General features: G+C 50.9%; 1 protein-coding gene across 1 annotated transcript in view; it reads right to left on the bottom strand.

Moving 5' to 3' along the window:
* Positions 1-20,434, bottom strand: part of LOC144607539 (protein AF-10-like) — a 184,435-nt gene that overhangs the window by 13,791 nt on the left and 150,210 nt on the right. Inside the window, exons 14-19 of the mRNA XM_078424433.1 lie at positions 19,064-19,245; positions 12,404-12,521; positions 9,432-9,504; positions 5,744-5,874; positions 2,932-3,120; positions 304-392 (exon numbers count right to left, since the gene is read on the bottom strand). Of these exons, the coding sequence (XP_078280559.1) occupies positions 304-392; positions 2,932-3,120; positions 5,744-5,874; positions 9,432-9,504; positions 12,404-12,521; positions 19,064-19,245 (782 nt within the window). The remainder of the gene's footprint in view (positions 1-303; positions 393-2,931; positions 3,121-5,743; positions 5,875-9,431; positions 9,505-12,403; positions 12,522-19,063; positions 19,246-20,434) is intronic.

Raw genomic sequence — 20,434 nt, 5'->3', positions numbered from 1 at the left:
TTTGTCCCGCCCCCTCCCCTGACATCAGTCTGAAGAAGGGTCTCGACCCGAAACGCCACCCATCCCTTCTCTCCTGAGATGCTGCCTGACCCGCTGAGTTACTCCAGCTTTTTGTGAATAAATACCTTCGATTTGTACCAGCATCTGCAGTTATTTCCCTACATGAACAGTGGACCTGGTCAACTGGCTGGAAATGGAGGAAGGGGGAGAGGGGGGGGTGTGAGGGGGGAATGTTTGTGTGCGACTGTTGAAAGGCCAATGTTTTGTGCCATTTGATCTTCCCCGAGCAAAGTTATTAAATACCTCTGATGACGTGGAGAGGGAGTTCTCAGTAATGAAGCTGCTCTTGGAAGGAGGACTCTTGCTGCTGTTCAGCAGGTCAGAGCTGCAAGCTGCACCCAGGGGAAAGAGGGAGAAATGTTCCGATTAATGGTCACGTAAGTCAGAATGTCACAGCCCCCTGTGGCACCCCCTCAAGCACAGGACCCCAGTGACTGAATCCAAACCCCCAGCCAAGGCACCAAAGACCTGATTTCCACTTGACAGGGACTGCACCAGCATGTGCCCCACAGATCCTCACAGCCGATTCATACCCAAAGGGACGTGAAGTGGGAAACTGTAGTCTGCCAACGAGAGGCAGCAAAATTAGATGCAGTCGGTATTCATGTGCTTATGTGCTTGACACTTAATTGTGGTGTTAGTTCGGGGTGGCACGGTGATCCAGCGGGTAGAGCTGCTGCCTCACGGCGCCGGAGACCCGGGTTCGATCCCGACTACGGGTGCTGCCTGTGCGGAGTTCGTACGTTCTCCCCGTGACCTGCGTGGGTTTTCTCCGAGACCTTCGGCTTCCACGCACACTTCAAAGACGTGCAGGTTTGTAGGTTCACTGGCTTGGCGTGAATGTAAAAACTGTGTGTAGGAAAGTGCGGGGATCGCTGGTCGGCACGGACTCGGTGGGCCGAAGGGCCTGTTTCCGCGCTGTATCTCTAAAGTCTAAAGTCATGAATGGCCAGGCGGGTCAGGATTCGGCAGTGCTGGTTGAAAGGCGTGTGCGGGAGAGAGGGGGAAGAGAAGAGACTAGAATTTTCCATCAGAGGATCTTACTTGCCTGGACAGTGAATATTGACGTCTTTTCCCAGCGCAGGGGAATCAAGAACTAAAGGGCAACGGTTTAAGGTGAGCGGAGAAAGATTTGACAGGAACCTGACGTAACATCCTTTCCACACAGAGGGAGGTGGGCGTGTGGAATGAGCTGCCAAAGGAAGGAGTTGAAGCAGGTACAATACAACATTTAAAAGACATTCGAACAGGTGCATGGACACAGGGAGAAGAGATTTGGAGGTATATGGACCAAACATGGGTAACTAGGACCAGCTTGGATGGGACATCTTGGCCAGCACAGACGAGTTGGGCTGAAGGGCCTGTTTTTTTTACCGTTTGACTCAATTGCTCCACATTTAATGTCATGCAATGGACAGAAAGTGATCACAAAACAGACACTAATTTAACCAGTTTTCGGATACAACACTGAACATTTTTTTCCCCAGAAATTTAAGATAATTACAAGTTGTTAAGTATTTTAAAGTGTCAATATTATCCATATAATATATATGACGGGTGTCAGGGGTTATGGGGAGAAGGCAGGGGAATGGGGTTAGGAGGGAGAGATAGATCAGCCACGATTGAATGGCGGAGTAGACTTGATGGGCCGAATGGCCTAATTCTGCTCCTTTTATTTATGACCTGATGATATACCTTTACAGTTCGATAAACAAAGGCCATTTTTATTGGATAGGAAGTTGCCAATGTTGCCATGGTTTCCTGGGCCACTCACTGTCTTGTTGACATGATAAATAATAATTTCCCAGTTTTACAAGGTGCCATTATCTTTTCAGCATGACTAGGATTCCGAGTGCCAGCAGGCCACTGATTAGATCAGAGTCTGAAGAAGGGTCCTGCCCTGACCTTGCCTGTCCATTCCCTCCGCAGATGCTGCCTGGCCCGTCGAGTTCCACCAGCAGTCTGTAACTGGTGGAAGATCCGCACGCTGGTTCCATCCTACAGACACTGGGGACGACATACAGCAGCCAATTAACCTGCAAACCTGCGCGTGCGTCTGTGGGGACGAAACCGGAGCACCAGGAGAAAACCCACGTGGTCAATAGACAATAGGTGCAGGAGTAGGCCATTCGGCCCTTCAAGCCAGCACCGCCATTCAATGTGATCATGGCTGATCATTCTCAATCAGTACCCCGTTCCTGCCTTCTCCCCGTACCCCCTGACTCCGCCATCCTTAAGAGCTCTATTGAGCTCTCTCTTGAATGCATTCAGAGAATTGGCCTCCACTGCCTTCTGAGGCAGTGAATTCCCAGGGAGGTCACAGGGAGAACGTACAAACGACGCACAGTCAGGATTGAACCTGGGTCTCGGGCGCTGTGAGGGAGAGACGAGACTCTACCACTGCGCCACCATGCCGCTGAATCTTTCCTTGAACTCATAGAGGGAATCATTTGTTCTTTCATGGCCAGAGGCCCCATCAAAGCCTCATTGCCAAGTGATGCAGGGGCCAACGGTTGACCTCAGGATGAGCCCTTTTGGTTCAGTTTAGTTTAGAGATACAGCGTGGAAACAGGCCCTTCGACCCACCGGGTCCTCGCCGCCCAGCGATCCCCGCACACTAACACTATCCTACACACACTAGGGACAATTTTTACATTTAAACCAAGCCAATTTACTTACAAACCTGCACGTCTTTGGAGTGCGGGAGGAAACCGAAGATCTCGGAGGAAACCCGCGCGGGTCACGGGGAGAACGTGCAAACCCCGTACAGACGGCGCCCGTGGTCGGGATGGAACCCGGGTCTCCGGCGCCGCAAGCGCTGCCAGGCGGCGACTCTACCGCCGCGCCACCGTGACCGCCCACAGTCCTTACCGTTCTGGGAGGTGATCATGTGCGCTTGGGAGGACGGGCCGTTGATGGAGGTCACACTGGCGAAGGGGACGGAGAGCTGGACGTTGAGCAGCTGAAGCCGCTCCTTCTTGGTGGACAGGTTCATGATCTGTTCCTGCAGCTTCCGGTTGTCCAGTTGTAGCAGGTGCAGTGACTTTAACATGTCCACAACTGCAAGGGTCGGAGACCGCAAGTTAGTCACTTGTGGAAATAATTATTTATGCAAAGTAATCCCCCATTTTCCAGACGCGGCCTCACAAGTCTTTACACAAGCCAGGGTAAGCTGGCTAATCCCCACCCAGCATTCCGCACCTTCAGACGTCTGCTGTTAACATCAGCAACATTACTGCCAGCGAAACGTATAAGATTATTAAATCTTATCGAAAGGTATAAGATTATTAAGGGGTTGGACACGTTAGAGGCAGGAAACATGTTCCCAATGTTGGGGGAGTCCAGAACAAGGGGCCACAGTTTAAGAATAAGGGGTAGGCCATTTAGAACTGAGATGAGGAAAAACTTTTTCAGTCAGAGAGTTGTGAATCTGTGGAATTCTCTGCCTCAGAGGGCAGTGGAGGCCAATTCTCTGAATGCATTCAAGAGAGAGCTGGATAGAGCTCTTAAGGATAGCGGAGTCAGGGGGTATGGGGAGAAGGCAGGAACGGGGCACTGATTGAGAATGATCAGCCATGATCACATTGAATGGCGGTGCTGGCTCGAAGGGCCGAATGGCCTCCTCCTGCACCTATTGTCTATTGTCTATTGTCTACCTCTCTTCCAATGAAGACAGTAGAATAAAGGACCACCCTATCTTTCATGTGTCTCCTGCCAAGGCAGCCTTCATTTCTGGCTTGAGTTTAGTTTTAGTTAGTTTAGTTTAGAGATACAGCGCGGAAACAGGCCCTTCGGCCCTTCGGCCCGCGCCGACCAGCGATCCCCGCACACTGACACTATCCTACACACACCAGGGACAATTTACAATTATACAGAGCCAAGTAACCTACAAACCTGCATGGCTTTGGAGTGTGGGAGGAAACCGGAGATAGCGGAGAAAACCCACCCAGGTCACGGGGAGAACGTACAAACTCCGTACAGACAGCACCCGTAGTCAGGATCGAACCCGTATCTCTGGCGGTGTGAGGCAGCAACTCTACCACTGTGCCACCATAGGCATGCATACGCACCTTTAATACAGTGCAGTCATAGAGCACGGTGCCAGCAATGTGCCATTGTGGGCTCCACCCTTCCTGACGTCATCTGTTGCCAGCCCTGATTTGTTCTGGCCTTTTCTTCCCTCCAATTTATTTCCCCTCCCTACCCCACCACCTATAAGTTCGGTCTGAAGATGGGTTCCGACCCGAAACGCCGCCTATTCTTTTTCTCCTGAGATGCTGCCTGTCTCGCCGAGTAACTCCAGCATATTGTGTCTATCTTCGGTATAAGTTAGATAAGAGTGAGTTAGATAGAGCTCTAGGGGCCAGTGGAATCAAGAGATATGGGGAGAAGGCAGGCATGGGTTACTGATTGTGGATGATCAGCCACGATCACAATGAATGGCGGTGCTGGCTCGAAGGGCCGAGTGGCCTCCTCCTGCACCGATTGTCGATGTTTCTATGTTTCTATAAACCAGCAACTACAGTTCCTTCCGACACACTTTCAAAGAGAACAGCTCTTCCAATTCAGCAGACTACGTTCAGTGTTCGCAAGATGTTCCACTCTATACTGAGGAGGCAAACTGCAGAAACCACAGGACTCAAAGGGCTGGATGCAGAGAGATGTTTCCTTTGAACCCAGAACCATGAGCCATCGTCTCACAATGCCGGGCAAGAGATGGAGGTCTCCATCCTGACTACGGGTGCTGTCTGTGTGTGGAGTTTGCACTTTCTCCCTGTGACCACGTGGGTTTCCTCCGGGTGTTCTGGTCTCCTCCCAAAGATGTGCGGGTTTGTAGGTTATTTGGGCCTCTGTAAGTCGCCCCTGGTGTGATGAGAATGTGGGATAACATAGAACTAATGTGAACGGGTGATCGATGGTCGGTGTGGACTCAGTGAGCCGAAGGGCCTGTTTCATAAGTTCATCGGTGATAGGAGCAGAACTAGGCCATTCGGCCCATCAAGACTACTCCGCCGTTCAATCACGGCTGATCTATCTCTCCCTCTCAACCCCATTCTCCTTGCCTTCTCCCCGTAACCTCAAACACTGGCCACAGCTGGCCGGCATCGACCCCGAGACAAGGTAAGCCCAGCATTCAAACCACCTCTTTAAACCAGGGTCCCCGTGTAACAATGAAAGTGCGAGCAAAACGTCACGCTCATAAATTCTACGGGCAGAATTAGGCCCATTGGATCCAAAGCAGAGAGATACAGCGCGGAAACAGGCCCTTTTGGCCCACCGGGTCCGCGCCGACCAGCGATCCCCGCACATTAACACTGCCCTGCATCCACAAGGGACAATTTTTTGAACATTTATCAAGCCAATCAACCTACACACCTGTACGTCTTTGGATTGTGGGTGGAAGCCGAAGATCTCGGAGAAAACCCAAGCAGGCCACGGGGAGAACGTACAAACCCCATACAGACGGCGCCCGTAGCCGGGATCGAACCCGGGTCTCCGGCGCTGCATTCGCTGTAAGGCAGCAACTCTACCGCTGCGCCACCGTGCCGTGCCGCCCGTTAATGTCATTGTCAGAGTAATGGGGTTCTCCTGCCTTCTCCCCATAACCATACTGTTCCCAAGCTGCATGTCTAATTCTAAAGGCACGTTGGGCATCCTCATCATGCCCACACCCTGCACTTACTGTCAATGCCTCCTTCTCCACTCCAGTGCTTGTCCAGTAGCTCCTCTATGTTGGACGTTGTCTGTGGTACATTCTCGAGCTGGCCGGGTATCGTCTGATCGTAGAGGATGGACAAGCCACCGATGGGAGATCTGGAACAAACAGGGTAGGGGTGAAGTGAACAATAGACAATAGGTGCAGGAGTAGGCCATTCGGCCCTTCGAGCCAGCACCACCATTCACTGTGATCATGGCTGATCATTCTCGATCAGTACCCCGTTCCTGCCTTCTCCCCATACCCCCTGACTCCGCTATCCTTAAGAGCTCTATCTAGCTCTATCTTGAAAGCATTCAGAGAATTGGCCTCCACTGGCTTCTGAGGCAGACAATTCCACAGATTTACAACTCTCTGACTGAAAAAGTTTTTCCTCATCTCCGTTCTAAATGGTCTACCCCTTATTCTTAAACTGTGGCCCCTGGTTCTGGACTCCCCCGACATTGGGAACATGTTTCCTGCCTCTCACGTGTCCAACCCCTTAATAATCCTATATGTTTCAATAAGATCCCCTCTCATCCTTCTAAATTCCAGTGTATACAAGCGTAGTCGCTCCACTCTTTCAACATATGATAGTCCCGCCATTCTGGGAATTAACCTAGTGAACCTACGCTGCACGCCCTCAATAGCAAGAATATCCTTCCTCAAATTTGGAGACCAAAACTGCACACAGTACTCCAGGTGCGGTCTCACTAGGGCCCTGTACAACTGCAGAAGGACCTCTTTGCTCCTATACTCAACTCCCCTTGTTATGAAGGCCAACATTCCATTGGCTTTCTTCACTGCCTGCTGTACCTGCATGCTTCCTTTCAGTGACTGATCCACTAGGACACCCAGATCTTGTTGTACGTCCCTTTTCCCTAACTTGACACCATTCAAATAATAATCTGAATCGTAAACTAAACATCGTGAATACATCCCCCTAGATTCCGCTACCTACCTCCACACCAGGTGTGGCTTACAGCAGCAAATCAACTTGCCAACCTGAAAATAGACACAAAAAGCTGGAGGAACTCAGCGGGTCAGGTAGCATCTGTGGAGAGAAGGAATAGGTGACGTTTCGGGCTGAGACCCTTCTTCCGACTGAGATTCAGGGGAAAGGGAAACCAGAGATATAGACAGTGATGCACATTCATTTGTTCTACATCTCTCTACATCACTGTCCATCTCGTCTCCCTTTCCTCTGACTCTCAGCCTGAAGAAGGGTCTTGAACCAAAACGTCACCCATTCCTTCTGTCCAGAGATGCTGCCTGTCCCGCTGAGTCTATCTTCGGTTTGAACCAGCATCTGCAGTTTCCCCCTACACAACCTACCAACCTGCGAGTCTTTGGGATGGGTAGCAACGGGTTGAAACCTGAGTGGTTCACAGGAGGAATCCAATTCCTTGGCAGAGTGGTCAAGGAAAAGCAGTAGGCATGTGTTCAAGATGATAGCGGGATCTTTAAAGGGTGCAAACCCTCAAAAACTGCCTGGGTGGACATTAAGGTTCCCAACTATCTCAGTCCCACATAAGGGACAAGGTGACGTCACTGCCCCGCACCCCACGTGACCTCACCCAGCCACCGGCCACGTGCTCCCGGTCCACCGATGGTGGCCGCCCGGGCCGGGAGGCGGGTTGCTACGCAACCTCCGTTAGGCGGTGCCCGGCCTCTGGACTTACACTGTCCGGGCCTACACTGTCCGGGCCTACACTGTCCGGGCCTACACTGTCCGGGCCTACACTGTCCGGGCCTACACTGTCCGGACCTACACTGTCCGGACCTACACTGTCCGGACCTACACTCCGGACCTACACTGTCCGGGCCTACACTGTCCAGAGCTACACTGTCCGGGCCTACAGCGCCCCCCCGGGCCTACACTGTCTGGACCTACACTGTTCGGGCCTACACTGTCTGGGCCTACACTGTCCGGGCCTACACTGTCCGGGCCTACACTGTCCAGAGCTACACTGTCCAGAGCTACACTGTCCGGGCCTACACTGTCCAGAGCTACACTGTCCGGACATACACTGTCCGGGCCTACAGCGCCCCCCCGGGCCTACACTGTCCGGACCTACACTGTTCGGGCCTACACTGTCCGGGCCTACATTGTCCGGGCCTACACTGTCTAGACCTACACTGTCCGGACCTACACTGTCCGGACCTACACTGTTCGGGCCTACACTGTCCGGGCCTACACTGTCCGGGCCTACACTGTCTAGACCTACACTGTCCGGGCCGGCACTGTCTATAGAAGGGGAGAAGCAACGTGACCTGGGTGTCATGGTGCACCAGTCATTGAAAGCAAGCGTGCAGGTGCAGCAGGCAGTGAAGAAAGCGAATGGTATGTTGGCATTCATAGCAAGAGGATTTGAGTTTAGGAGCAGGGAGGTTCTACTGCAGTTGTACAGGGCATTGGTGAGACCGCACCTGGAGTATTGTGTGCAGTTTTGGTCTCCTAATCTGAGGAAAGACGTTCTTGCCTTAGAGGGAGTACAGAGAAGGTTCACTAGATTGATCCCTGGGATGGCGGGACTTTCATATGAAGAAAGACTGGATAGACTCGGCTTGTACTCGCTGGAATTTAGAAGACTGAGGGGGGATCTTATAGAAACATATAAAATTCTTAAGGGGTTGGAGAGGCTAGATGCGGGAAGATTGTTCCCGATGTTGGGGGAGTCCAAAACCAGGGGTCACAGCTTAAGGATAAGGGGGAAGTCTTTTAGGACCGAGATGAGAAAACATTTCTTCACACAGAGAGTGGTGAGTCTGTGGAATTCTCTGCCACAGAAGGTAGTTGAGGCCAGTTCATTGGCTATATTTAAGAGGGAGTTGGATGTGGCCCTTTTTGCTAAAGGGATCAGGGGGTATGGAGAGAAGGCAGGTACAGGTTACTGAGCTGGATGATCAGCCATGATCATATTGAATGGCGGTGCAGGCTCGAAGGGCCGAACGGCCTACTCCTGCACCTATTTTCTATGTTTCTATGTTTCTATGTCTAGACCTACACTGTCCGGACCTACACTGTCCGGGCCTACACTGTCCGGGCCTACAGCGCCCCCCGAGCCTAATAAAGGACAAGGGCATTCCGGTACGGGACAAACCAATTTAGCCTATAATACGGGATGTCCCGGCTAATACGGGACGGTTGGCGACCCCATGAGTCATAACCATATTACCACAGACTCAGAGACAGAAAGCAGTTGGTCTGATTAGTCTGCTGCTGGCATGAACGCAATGGGCAGAATGGCCTTCCATGAAGCGGTGCTGCTGGAGGAACTGTTGGCTCACACCTACAGTGGCCCATCTTCCAACTTGACTTCCCACATTGGTTTCTGTGGAGGTTTCCTTCCACATTCCAAAGAAACATAAAGAAATGTTGAGGACAGGTTAAGAGAGATATATGGACCAAGCTCGGGCAGGTGGGACTAGTGTAGATGGGACATGTTGGTCGGTGTGGGCGTTGGGCCACACTGTAAGGCTCCATGGCTTTATGACATGCAGGTTGCGAACCGTTTTTAACACGTTCCATTTGTGGTCCCCCTTAGACCTCGGCCTTTCCCCCACACCGGGGCCTCCTTTGTTAACGCTAATTAATGCCCCTTGGCTGAACCAGAGATCAGCACGGTACAGACAAGCTCGAGAGGTACGGAATAAAGTAACGTGTAACATTTACGTTGGAGAAAGACTTCCTCTGGAAGAACTGCCTCTGCAGACAAAACTGCAATCGTTGTCATCGATGTCTGGCTCTGAAAGACAAACAAGAGAGGGATTTAATAGCGTTCCCTTGTACACATACTGGACATGTGTTGACTTCGCTGTGACTTCCTCAGTTCCATAAGCCTTTGAGAACTCTTGAGCCCCTCCAGACCTGACCCTTTGTGTCTCTCTGACTCCCTTCACCCACCACAGGTGACTCTACGACCAAAGATCGACACAAAACGCTGGAGAAACTCAGCGGGACAGGCAGCATCTCTGGAGAGAAGGAATGGGTGACGTTTTGGGGCGAGACACTTCTTTAGACGGTCTCGACCCGAAACGTCACGCATTCTTTCTCTCCAGAGATGCTGCCTGTCCCGCTGAGTTACTCCAGCATTTTGTGCATTTTTTCGGTTTAAACCAGCATCTGCAGTTCCTTCCTGACTCTACGACCTGGTGGTTTGTAGAATGACAGAATTATTACAGCCCAGGAGGGAGCAAGTTAGCCCATCGAGTCACAGCTCGTTGTTTGTAGAGTATCTATTCAGTCCCATTCTTCAGACTTTACAAATAGAGCATGGAAACAGGCCCTTCGACCCACTGAGTCCACGCTGCCCAGAGATCACCCCGTACACTAACACTATCCTGCACACTAGGGACAATTTACAATTTTTCCCGAAGCCAATTAACCTGTATGTCTTTGGTGTGTGGGAGGAAACCGGAGCATCCGGAGAAAACCCACGCAATCGTACAAACTCCGTACAGACAGCACCCATAGTTAGGATCAAACCCGCATCTCTGGTGCTGTAAGGCAGCAGCTCTACTGCTGTGCCACTGTGTGACCCACGACCTTTATTGTCTACCTCCCTTATAAACCAGCATCTGCTGTTGCTTCCGGCACTACAGCTCCAACGTGTCAGGTCTGAGACCCTTTGTGCGAACGGTCTGAGGAAGGATTGCAAATCGAAGCTTGTACTGCGTTCCTCTCTCTTCATGTTCCTCCATCTTCCTCTCTCCATGATACATTTCCAACACTTCCTATTCTGATTACAGACTTGATGCTGCCTCATCTGTGAGTCGGGTCGCCAACTGTCCCGTATTAGCCGGGACATCCCGTATTTTGGGCTAAATTGGTTTGTCCCGTACGGGACCGCCCTTGTCCCGGATTAGGCCTGGGGGGCGCTGTAGGCCCAGGGGGTGCTGTAGGCCCGGACAGTGTAGGCCCCAACGCTCTAGGTCCGGACAGTGTAGGTCCAGACACTGTAGACCCGGAGACTGTAGGTCCAGACACTGTAGACCCGGAGACTGTAGGTCCAGATGCTGTAGGTCCGGACAGTGTCGGTCCGGATGCTGCAAGTCCGGACAGTGTAGGTCCGGATGCTGTAGGTCCGGACAGTGTCGGTCCGGATGCTGCAAGTACGGACAGTGTCGGTCCAGACACTGTAGACCCCGAGGGGCTGCTGTAGGTCTGGAGGTTGCATAGCAACCCGCCTCCCGGCCCGGGCGGCCGCCATTGGTGGAGTGGGAGCACGTGGCCGCTGGCTGGTCACGGGGGGCGCGGGGCGGTGATGTCACCTTGTCCCTTATTTGGGAGCGAGATAGTTGGCAACCCCTATCTGTGAGGCTTTGCGATGACTAAGTCTGGAATGTGAAGAAGGATCGGAAACAAACATGAATGACGTCCGGAAAGAACTGCCTCGGCAAATCGAGTCCAGTGCTCACTGCTGGAGTTAAGTTACTTCCAAAGGCTCCTTGTCATGGAGCTCAGGTGAGAGGAGAGCTTACCTACCTGACTGCAAAAAGTCTATCCCCTACTCCAAATTCCTCCGTCTACGCCGCATCTGCGCCCGGGATTAGGTGTTTCACACTAGGGCATCAGAGATGTCCTCATTCTTCAGGAAACGGGGCTTCCCCTCTTCCATTATAGATGAGGCTCTCACTAGGGTCTCTTCTACATCCCGTAGCTCCGCTCTTGCTCCCCCTCCCCCTATTCGTAACAAGGACAGAATCCCCCTCGTTCTCACCTTCCACCCCACCAGCCAGCGTATCCAACAAATCATCCTCCAACATTTCCGTCACCTACAACGGGACCCCACCATTGGCCACATCTTCCCATCCCCCCCCTTTCTGCGTTCCGCAGAGACCGTTCCCTCCGTAACTCCCTGGTCCACTCGTCCCTTCCTACCCAAACCACCCCATCCCCGGGCACTTTCCCCTGCAACCGCACGAGATGCAACACCTGTCCCTTTACCTCCCCCCTCAACTCCATCCAAGGACCCAAACAGTCTTTCCAGGTGAGACAGAGGTTCACCTGTACCTCCTCCAACCTCATCTATTGTATCCGCTGCTCTAGATGTCAACTTCTTTACATCGGTGAAACCAAGCGCAGGCTCGGCGATCGTTTCGCTCAACCCTTCGCTCAGTCCGCCTTAACCAACCTGATCTCCCGGTGGCCGAGCACTTCAACTCCCCCTCCCACTCCCAATCTGACCTTTCTGTCATGGGCCTCCTCCAGTGCCATAGTGAGGCCCACCGGAAATTGGAGGAACAGCACCTCATATTTCGCTTGGGCAGTTTGCAGCCCAGTGGTATGAACATCGACTTCTCCAACTTTAGATAGTTCCTCTGTCCCTCTCTTCCCCTCCCCCTTCCCAGTTCTCCCTCTATCTTCCTGTCTCCACCTACATCCTTCCTTTGTCCCGCCCCCCTGACATCAGTCTGAAGAAGGGTCTCGACCCGAAACGTCACCCATTCCTTCTCTCCTGAGATGCTGCCTGACCTGCTGAGTGACTCCAGCATTTTGTGAATAAATACCTTCGATTTGTACCAGCATCTGCAGTTATTTCCTTACACTACCTGAAAGCCCGAAGTGCCACCCCATTGCTTCTGTCTCGAGATGCTGCCTGTCCCACTGAGTGACCCCAGCTTTCTGCGTCTGTCTTTACCTACCTGTTTGACTGGTTTCCACGGGGTTGAGAAGCGAAGAGATGGATGACCCAGGTGTTATTGGACCTCCAAAGATATTGGAAGGAGTCAGGCTATACGAGGAGCCAGGTAGGGAAAATACCTGCACAGACAAAGCAGAACAATGCTGGTCAAGAGAGACAAGGGTGTTTTATTGTCGCATGTCCCGAAACTGAACAATTACATTGTCTTCGGTAGATTGTCCCGAGTGTTTAGTTTAGTTTAGATTAGGGACACAGTGTGGAAACAGGACCTTTCGGCCCACCGGGTCCGCGCCGACCAGCGATCCCCGCACACTGACACTATCCTACACCCACTGGGGACAATTTCTTTTTAACATTTACCAAGCCAATTTACCTACAAACCCGTACGTCTTTGGAGTGTGGTAGGAAACCGCAGAACCCGGAGAAAACCCACGCAGGTCACGGGTAGAACATACAGGCAGCGCCCGTAGTCGGGGTCGAACCCGGGTCTCTGGCGCTGCGTTCGCTGTAAGGCAGCAACTCTACCGCTGCGCCACCGTGCTGCCCCAAAGTGGTAGGATAGAACTAGTGTATGCGTGATCGATGGTCAGCGTGTACTCGGTGGGCCGAAGGGCCTGTTTCTACGCTGTATCACTAAACTAAACTATGTTTAGTTTTTCTCGATCCAATCGCCCTTCAGCTAACAATGAACCATTCAACATTTCCTCATCATGGTCTGATATTGTCATATGTTTGATCTGTTGTTTTCACACCTCACCCCTCCATATCTCGAGACTCCCTCTCCCCTGACTCTCAGTCTGAAGAAGTGTTTCGACACGAAACGTCACCCATTCCTCCTATCCAGATATGCTGCCTGTCCCACTGAGTTACTCCAGCATGTTGTGTCTATGGACAATTTACAATCTTTACAGAAGCCAATTAACCTGCAAACCTGTACATCTTTGCACTGTGGGAGGAACCTGGAGCACCCGGGGAAAACCCACGCGGTTACGGGGAGAGCGTACAAACTCCATACAGGCAGCACCCGTAGTCAGGATCGAACCCGGGCCTCTGGCGCTGTAAGGCAGCAACTCTACCGCTGCGCCACCGTGCCGCACTTAAGTTTGTTTAACCCCTCCATAGAACTAATATCCTCTAATCCAGGCAGTATTCCGTCCGGCAATCCTCTTAGAAAACATAGAAAATAGGTGCAGGAGGAGGCCTTTCGGCCCTTCGAGCCAGCACCGCCATTCATTGTGGTCATGGCTGATCGTCCACAATCAATAACCCGTGCCTGCCTTCTCCCCTTATCCCTTGATTCCACTAGACCCTAGAGCTCTATCTAACTCTCTCTTAAATCCATCCAGTGATTTGGCCTCCACTGCCTTCTGTGGCAGAGAATTCCACAAATTCACAACTCTCTGGGTGAAAAAGTTCCTTCTCACCTCAGCTTTAAATGGCCTCCCCTTTATTCTAAAGGGCCTGTCCCAATTTTTTTGGCGACTGTCAAAGTCGTAGCAGATCGCCAAACTTTTATTTTACCCTACGACAATGACCAGACGAGTCAGGTCGAGATTACACCGTCTTCTGAAACATCGTGAAAATTCCCACGCTGTCAATGCTTCTCTGGCGTCCTAATTTTCGCTGAAATCACTGACAAGTCGGTAAGTACTTGAGAGTTTTGAATATAACACCTTGTATGGGTTACTTATAAAACAATCTTCACTGTAACAAGGAATAAACTGGATTTATTTCCAGTTTACTAACAGCTGTATTAAAAAAACATTTTTTTAAGTGGTTAAGTGGATTTTTGTGAAAAGTGTGTGGGCATTCTTTGAAAATGTAAGGGAGATGCATATCTGGTTTCTGGGTTGCATATCTGGGTTTGGAGCCCACTTTAAATGTAATGGCTGATGGCCATAAGCATCGCGAACATCCCCACGCTTACCTGACTGTCAAACTGTCGCCTCCAATCTACCTGTCAAATGTCCTGACGGTAAATAAATTGGTTAAACACATGCATTTTATGGTATTTTGAAATGACTTTACTTATTTTAATATTATGTGCTTCTAAATGCATCTTAAGAGAGCCTATCAAACCTGGGGACAGCATGTGACAGCGCCCACAATAAGCAACGATACCTGGCGACAAGCCAGCTGTCGCCGAGATCCACTACGATCTTTAGAAGACTCCTCACGATCATGCCCGCGACACCCCGGCGAACTATCGGCGACAGCCTAGTCGCCGGCAGTCGCCTTAAAATTGCCTAATTGGGACAGGCCCTTTAGACTGTGGCCCCTGGTTTGTGGACTCGCCCAACATTGGGAACATTTTACCTGCATCTAGCTTGTCCAGTCCTTTTATAATTTTATATCTCTCCATAAGATCCCGTCTCATCCTTCTAAACTCCAGTGAATACAAGCCCAGTCTTTTCAATCTTTCCTCATATGACAGTCCCGCCATCAATCTCGTGAACCTACGCTGCACTGCCTCAATTACAAGGATGTCCTTCCTCAAATTAGGAGACCAAAACTCTTCTGCATCCTCTCCAAAGTCTACATATTCTGCCTGTTTATGGGGTCACCTTGTTCAACCTGAGAGCACTTTTAGGCCCCCCCCCTGCTCAGCAGAGATCAGGAGGAGCCACTGGGGCAGTGGATTTAATGCAGATTAACCCTTGCTTTCCCTCTCCCTCTCCCCATCCCTCCCCCATCCCAGTTCTCTGACAAGCCTGACTGTCCGCCTGATTACATTTTACATTGTATTCCTCGTTGTCACCTTCCCCTTGCCAACAGTGATCTATTCTAAAGGTAGACACAAAAAGCTGGAGTAACTCGGCGGGTCAGACAGCATCTCAGAAAAAGGATCTCGACCTGAAACAGCACCTATTCCTTTTCTCCAGAGATGTTGTCTAACCCGCTGAGTTACTCCAGCTTTTTGCGTCTACCTTCAGTTAAAACCAGCATCTGCAGTTCCTTCCTAGGCATTGATCAGTCTGAAGAAGGGTCTCGACCCGAAACGTCACCCATTCCTTCTCTCCAGAGATGCTGCCTGACCCGCTGAGTTACTCCAGAATTTGGTGTCTATCTTTTTAGCTGCTGTCTAATGCATCTTTCTCAGGTTGTGTTTTAAAAGTGGATCCCTGAAGATTGAAACTCTCTCTGCCTTTGACACTCTAGTTCGGGATGAAATAGGGAATTGTTCCCTTGCCAAAGAGCTCCCTGCCTGCACGTCCCCTTGCTTTTACCTTTAGCAGTTCCAATGAAAGGAAACGTATACCACGAGCAACATAAAAAAAGGTATAAATCTCACTGTGCTGCAACATTTGAATGCATGAAGTGTACGGATTGGATGTTTGGAAGAAAACGACAGGCCCATCAAATGGAGATTTATTCCCCGGCAGAGCTGCAAATTACCTACATGCAGGAGAACAGTGCTCCTTGTCTTGAAAGTTATTGGGTGCGAAGGGCAAAGGGAGGAGAACGCAGAGACAGCAGCCAGACTCACTGAAACCCACCGGATAATGAGAGGCCTGGATAGAGTGGACTTGGAGGGGATGTTTCCACTAGTGGGAGAGAAATAGGAGCAGAGGGCACAGCCTCAGAATAAAAGGGCCGTTTATTGGTGACGTTTCGGGTCGAAATCCTTCACCAGGCTGCTTCTGATTGCAGTCCGATGAAGGGTCTCGACCCGAAATGTCACCTAAACCTTTTCTCCAGGAAACTTAACAATCTGCACTCACACCTCAGCGAATCCTGACCAACATCTTTTTCAATTGAAGAGGGACACAAAATGCCGGAGTAACTCAGCGGGACAGGCAGCATCTCCGGAGGGAAGGAACGGATGGCGTTTCGGGTCCTCCTGTCCAGAGATGCTGCCTGCCTGTCCCGCTGAGTTACTCCGGCATTTTGTGTCTATCTTCGGTGTAAACCAGCATCTGCAGTTCCTCCCTGCACGCGTCTTTTCCAATTGAGTCTTAAATTTGGGTGGAAGAGTGGGTGTGGGGCTCCTACGATTGAGTGAAAGATGCTGTATGGACAGAGGTCAGGACGTTCCACCTACAACACTTGTGTGCAGGGCATCTGTGCTGACATCTGTGTCTCCCTTCTCCTCGGCCAGGCAAGGGTTAATAGGCAGGGGGCCAGGTATGGTGAGGTTACGTGATGACGTGCGGTCTCTGAACCACAGGTTGATGTTAAACCAGCAGGTGGCACTCCAGACTGACCCACAGCGCACGTACAAGGTCTCACAAAAAAGCTGGAGTAACTCAGCGGGTCAGGCAGCATCTCAGGAGAGAAGGAATGGGTGACGTTTCGGGTCTGCCTGCCTGACCCGCTGAGTTACTCCAGCTTTTTTGAGACACCTTCGATTTGTACCAGCATCTGCAGTTATTTTCCTACACAGAACACACACAGGTTGGGTTAGGTTTAGTTTAGAGACACAGCGCGGAAACAGGCCCTTCGGCCCACCGAGTCTGCACCGACCAGCGATCCCCGCATATTGAGGGCGTGCAGCGTAGGTTCACTAGGTTAGTTCCCGGAATGGCGGGACTGTCGTATGTTGAAAGACTGGATCGACTAGGCTTGCATTCACTGGAATTTAGAAGGATGAGAGGGGATCTTGTCGAAACGTATAAGATTGTTAAGGGGTTGGACACGTTAGAGGCAGGAAACATGTTCCCAATGTTGGGGGAGTCCAGAACAATGGGCCACAGTTTAAGAATAAGGGGTAGGCTATTTAGAACTGAGATGAGGAAAAACCTTTTCAGTCAGAGAGTTGTGAATCTGTGGAATTCTCTGCCTCAGAAGGCAGTGGAGGCCAATTCTCTGAATGCATTCAAGAGAGAACTAGATAGAGCTCTTAAGGATAGCGGAGTCAGGGGGTATGGGGAGAAGGCAGGAACGGGGTACTAATTGAAAATAATCAGCCATGATCACATTGAATGGCGGTGCTTACAGGCTCGAAGGGCCGAATGGCCTCCTCCTGCACCTATTGTCGATTGTCTATTAACACTAGGGACAATTTACACATACACCAAGTCAATTAACCTACAAACCCGTACGTCTTTGGAGTGTGGGAGGAAACCGAAGGTCTCGGAAAAAGCCTACGCAGTCACGGGGAGAACGTACAAACTCCGTGCAGACTGCACCCGTAGTCAGGATCGAACCCAGGTCTCCGGCGCTGTAAGCGCTGCAAGGCAGCAACTCTACCGCTGCGCCACCGTGGACAGTAGGGTTATAGAGTGATGCAGCGTGGAACAGGCCCTTCGGCCCAACTTGCCCACACCGGCCAACATGTCCCAGCTACACTAGTCCCACCTGCCCGCATTTGGTCCATATCCCTCCATACCTGTCCTATCCATGTACCTGTCTCACTGTTTCTTAAACTACCTCCTCCTCAGCCTCAACTACCTCCTCTGACAGCTCGTTCTGTACACCCACCACCCTTTGTGTAAAAAATAGGTACACACAGCTGGGAGTGAAAACTGTGCCAGAAAATATTAAAACTCCTTTGAACTCTCAGCAGCAGTCTGTGAAAGACGGTAGCAAGACTTAGTCTTTGTTGCTTTTCTGCATATCTTTCGTTCGTTTGTCCCATCCACCTTCTATATCTCCGTCTCTCATTTCCCTTTCACCTGACTCTCATTCTGAACCCGAAACGTCACCCATTCCTTTTCTCCAGAGAAAAACTCGCTGGAGTTTAGAAGAATGAGGGGGGGGGGGGGGGGGTGTCATTGAAACTATTCAGAATAGTGAAAGGCTTGGATAGAGTGGATGTGGAGAGGAAGTTTCCACTAGTGGGAGAGTCTAGGACTAGAGGTCACAGCCTCACAATTAAAGGATGTTCTTTTAGGAAGGAGATGAGGAGAGAATTCTTTAGTCAGAGGGTGGTGAATCTGTGGAATTCTTTGCAGCAGAAGGCTGTGGAGGCCAAGTCAGTGGATATTTTGAAGGCAGAGATAGATAGATTCTTGATTAGTGCGAGTGTCAGGGGATATGGGGAGAAGGCAGGAGACAAAATGGAGAGGGTACAGAGGAGATTTACTAGAATGTTGCCTGGGTTTCAGCACTTAGGTTACAGAGAGAGGTTGAACAGGTTGGGTCTTTATTCTTTGGAGCGTAGAAGGTTGAGGGGGGACTTGATAGAGGTTTTTAAAATTTTGAGAGGGACGGACAGAGTTGACGTGGGTAGGCTTTTCCCTTTGAGAGTGGGGAAGATTCCAACAAGGGGACATAGCTTCAGAATTGAGGGACAAAAGTTTAGGGGTAACATGAGGGGTAACTTCTTTACTCAGAGGGTGGTGGCTGTATGGAATGGGCTTCCGGTGGAAGTGGTGGAGGCTGGCTCGATTTTATTATTTAAGAGTAAATTGGATAGGTATATGGATAGGAGGGGATTAGAGGGTTATGGTCTGAGTGCAGGTAGATGAGACTAGGTCAGGGAGAATGGTCGGCGTGGACTGGTAGGGCCGGACAGGCCTGTTTCCATGCTGTAGTTGTTATATGTTATATATGTAATAATGGGGTTAGGAGGGAGAGATGGATCAGCCATGACTGAATGGCGGAGTAGACTTGATAGCCTAATTCTGCTCCTATGATTTACGACCTTATGAGTTCACTCACGCTGCCTGACCCACTGAGTTACTGCAGCGTTCTGTGACCGCCTTGTCGGGTTTCTTACCTGGGAAGAGGTGATGGAGGCAGTGGCAGTCATGCAGCCAGGTAGAGAGGGGCGGTTCATGTGCATCAGGTGCGATGTGCGGTGAGGATGGGTGAGGATGTTGGAGGAGAGCGGAGTACTGCAGCCGGCTCCCAGCACACCACCGCTGAGCGACAGGGGGATCTCCTTGTGCGCATAGATACCTGGCGGGCCAAACACAGCCGACATCAGCAACACACACAGCGGACGGAGAACAAGCCCGGACCGCCACGGGATAGACAGAACGCAACGTGGTCAAACACCAAACCTAATCTGAGGAAAGACATTCTAGCCTTAGAGGGAGTACAGAGAAGGTTCACCAGATTGATCCCTGGGATGGCAGGACTTTCATATGAAGAAAGACTGGATAGGCTGGGCTTGTACTCGCTGGAATTTAGAAGACTGAGGAGGGATCTTATTGAAACATATAAAATTCTTAAGGTGTTGAAGAGGCTAGATGCGGGAAGATTGTTCCCGATGTTGGGGAAGTCCAGAACCAGGGGCCCAGCTTAAGGATAAGGGGGAAGTCTTTTGGGACCGAGATGAGAAAACATTTCTTCACACAGAGAGTGGTGAGTCTGTGGAATTCTCTGCCACAGAAGGTAGTTGAGGCCAGTTCATTGGCTATATTTAAGAGGGAGTTAGATGTGGCCCTTGTGGCTAAAGGGATCAGGGGGTATGGAGAGAAGGCAGGTACAGGTTACTGAGCTGGATGATCAGCCATGATCATATTGAATGGCGGTGCAGGCTCGAAGGGCCGAATGGCCTACTCCTGCACCTATTTTCTATGTTTCTATGTTTCTAGGCAGCGACCTGCAAAGATCAGCATCAAACACAGCCGGGGCGGTGGCCATCAATCAATTGGGCGGCACCGTGCCGCAGCGGTAGAGTTGTTGCCTTACGGTGCTTTCAGTGCCAGAGACCCGGGTTCGATCCCGACTACGGGCGCTTGTACGTTCTCCCCGTGACCTGCTTGGGTTTTCTCCGATCAGATCCACTGATTTTCCCCACAGAAATTAATTGTAATTGTCTTGGTGTAATTGTAAATTGTCCCTAGTGTGTGTCGGATGGTGTTAATGAGCGGGGGTCGCTGGTCGGCGCGGACCCGGCGAGCCGAAGGTCCCGTTTCTGCGCTGTATCTCTAAACTAAACTAAATTCTGGAGGGGCCAATAGACAATAGGTGCAGGAGGAGGCCATTCGGCCATTCGAACCAGCACCACCATTCAATGTGATCATGGCTGATCATTCTCAATCAGTTCCCAGTTCCTGCCTTCTCCCCATACCCCCTGACTCCACTATCTTTAAGAGCTCTAACCTAGCTCTCCCTTGAGTGCATTCAGAGAATTGGCCTC

This window comes from Rhinoraja longicauda, chromosome 29, assembly GCF_053455715.1.
Source record: "Rhinoraja longicauda isolate Sanriku21f chromosome 29, sRhiLon1.1, whole genome shotgun sequence".
NCBI classification, from domain to species: Eukaryota; Metazoa; Chordata; class Chondrichthyes; order Rajiformes; family Arhynchobatidae; genus Rhinoraja; species Rhinoraja longicauda.
Note: the sequence above shows the minus strand (reverse complement) of the source record. Positions and strands in the feature narration are given on the sequence as shown.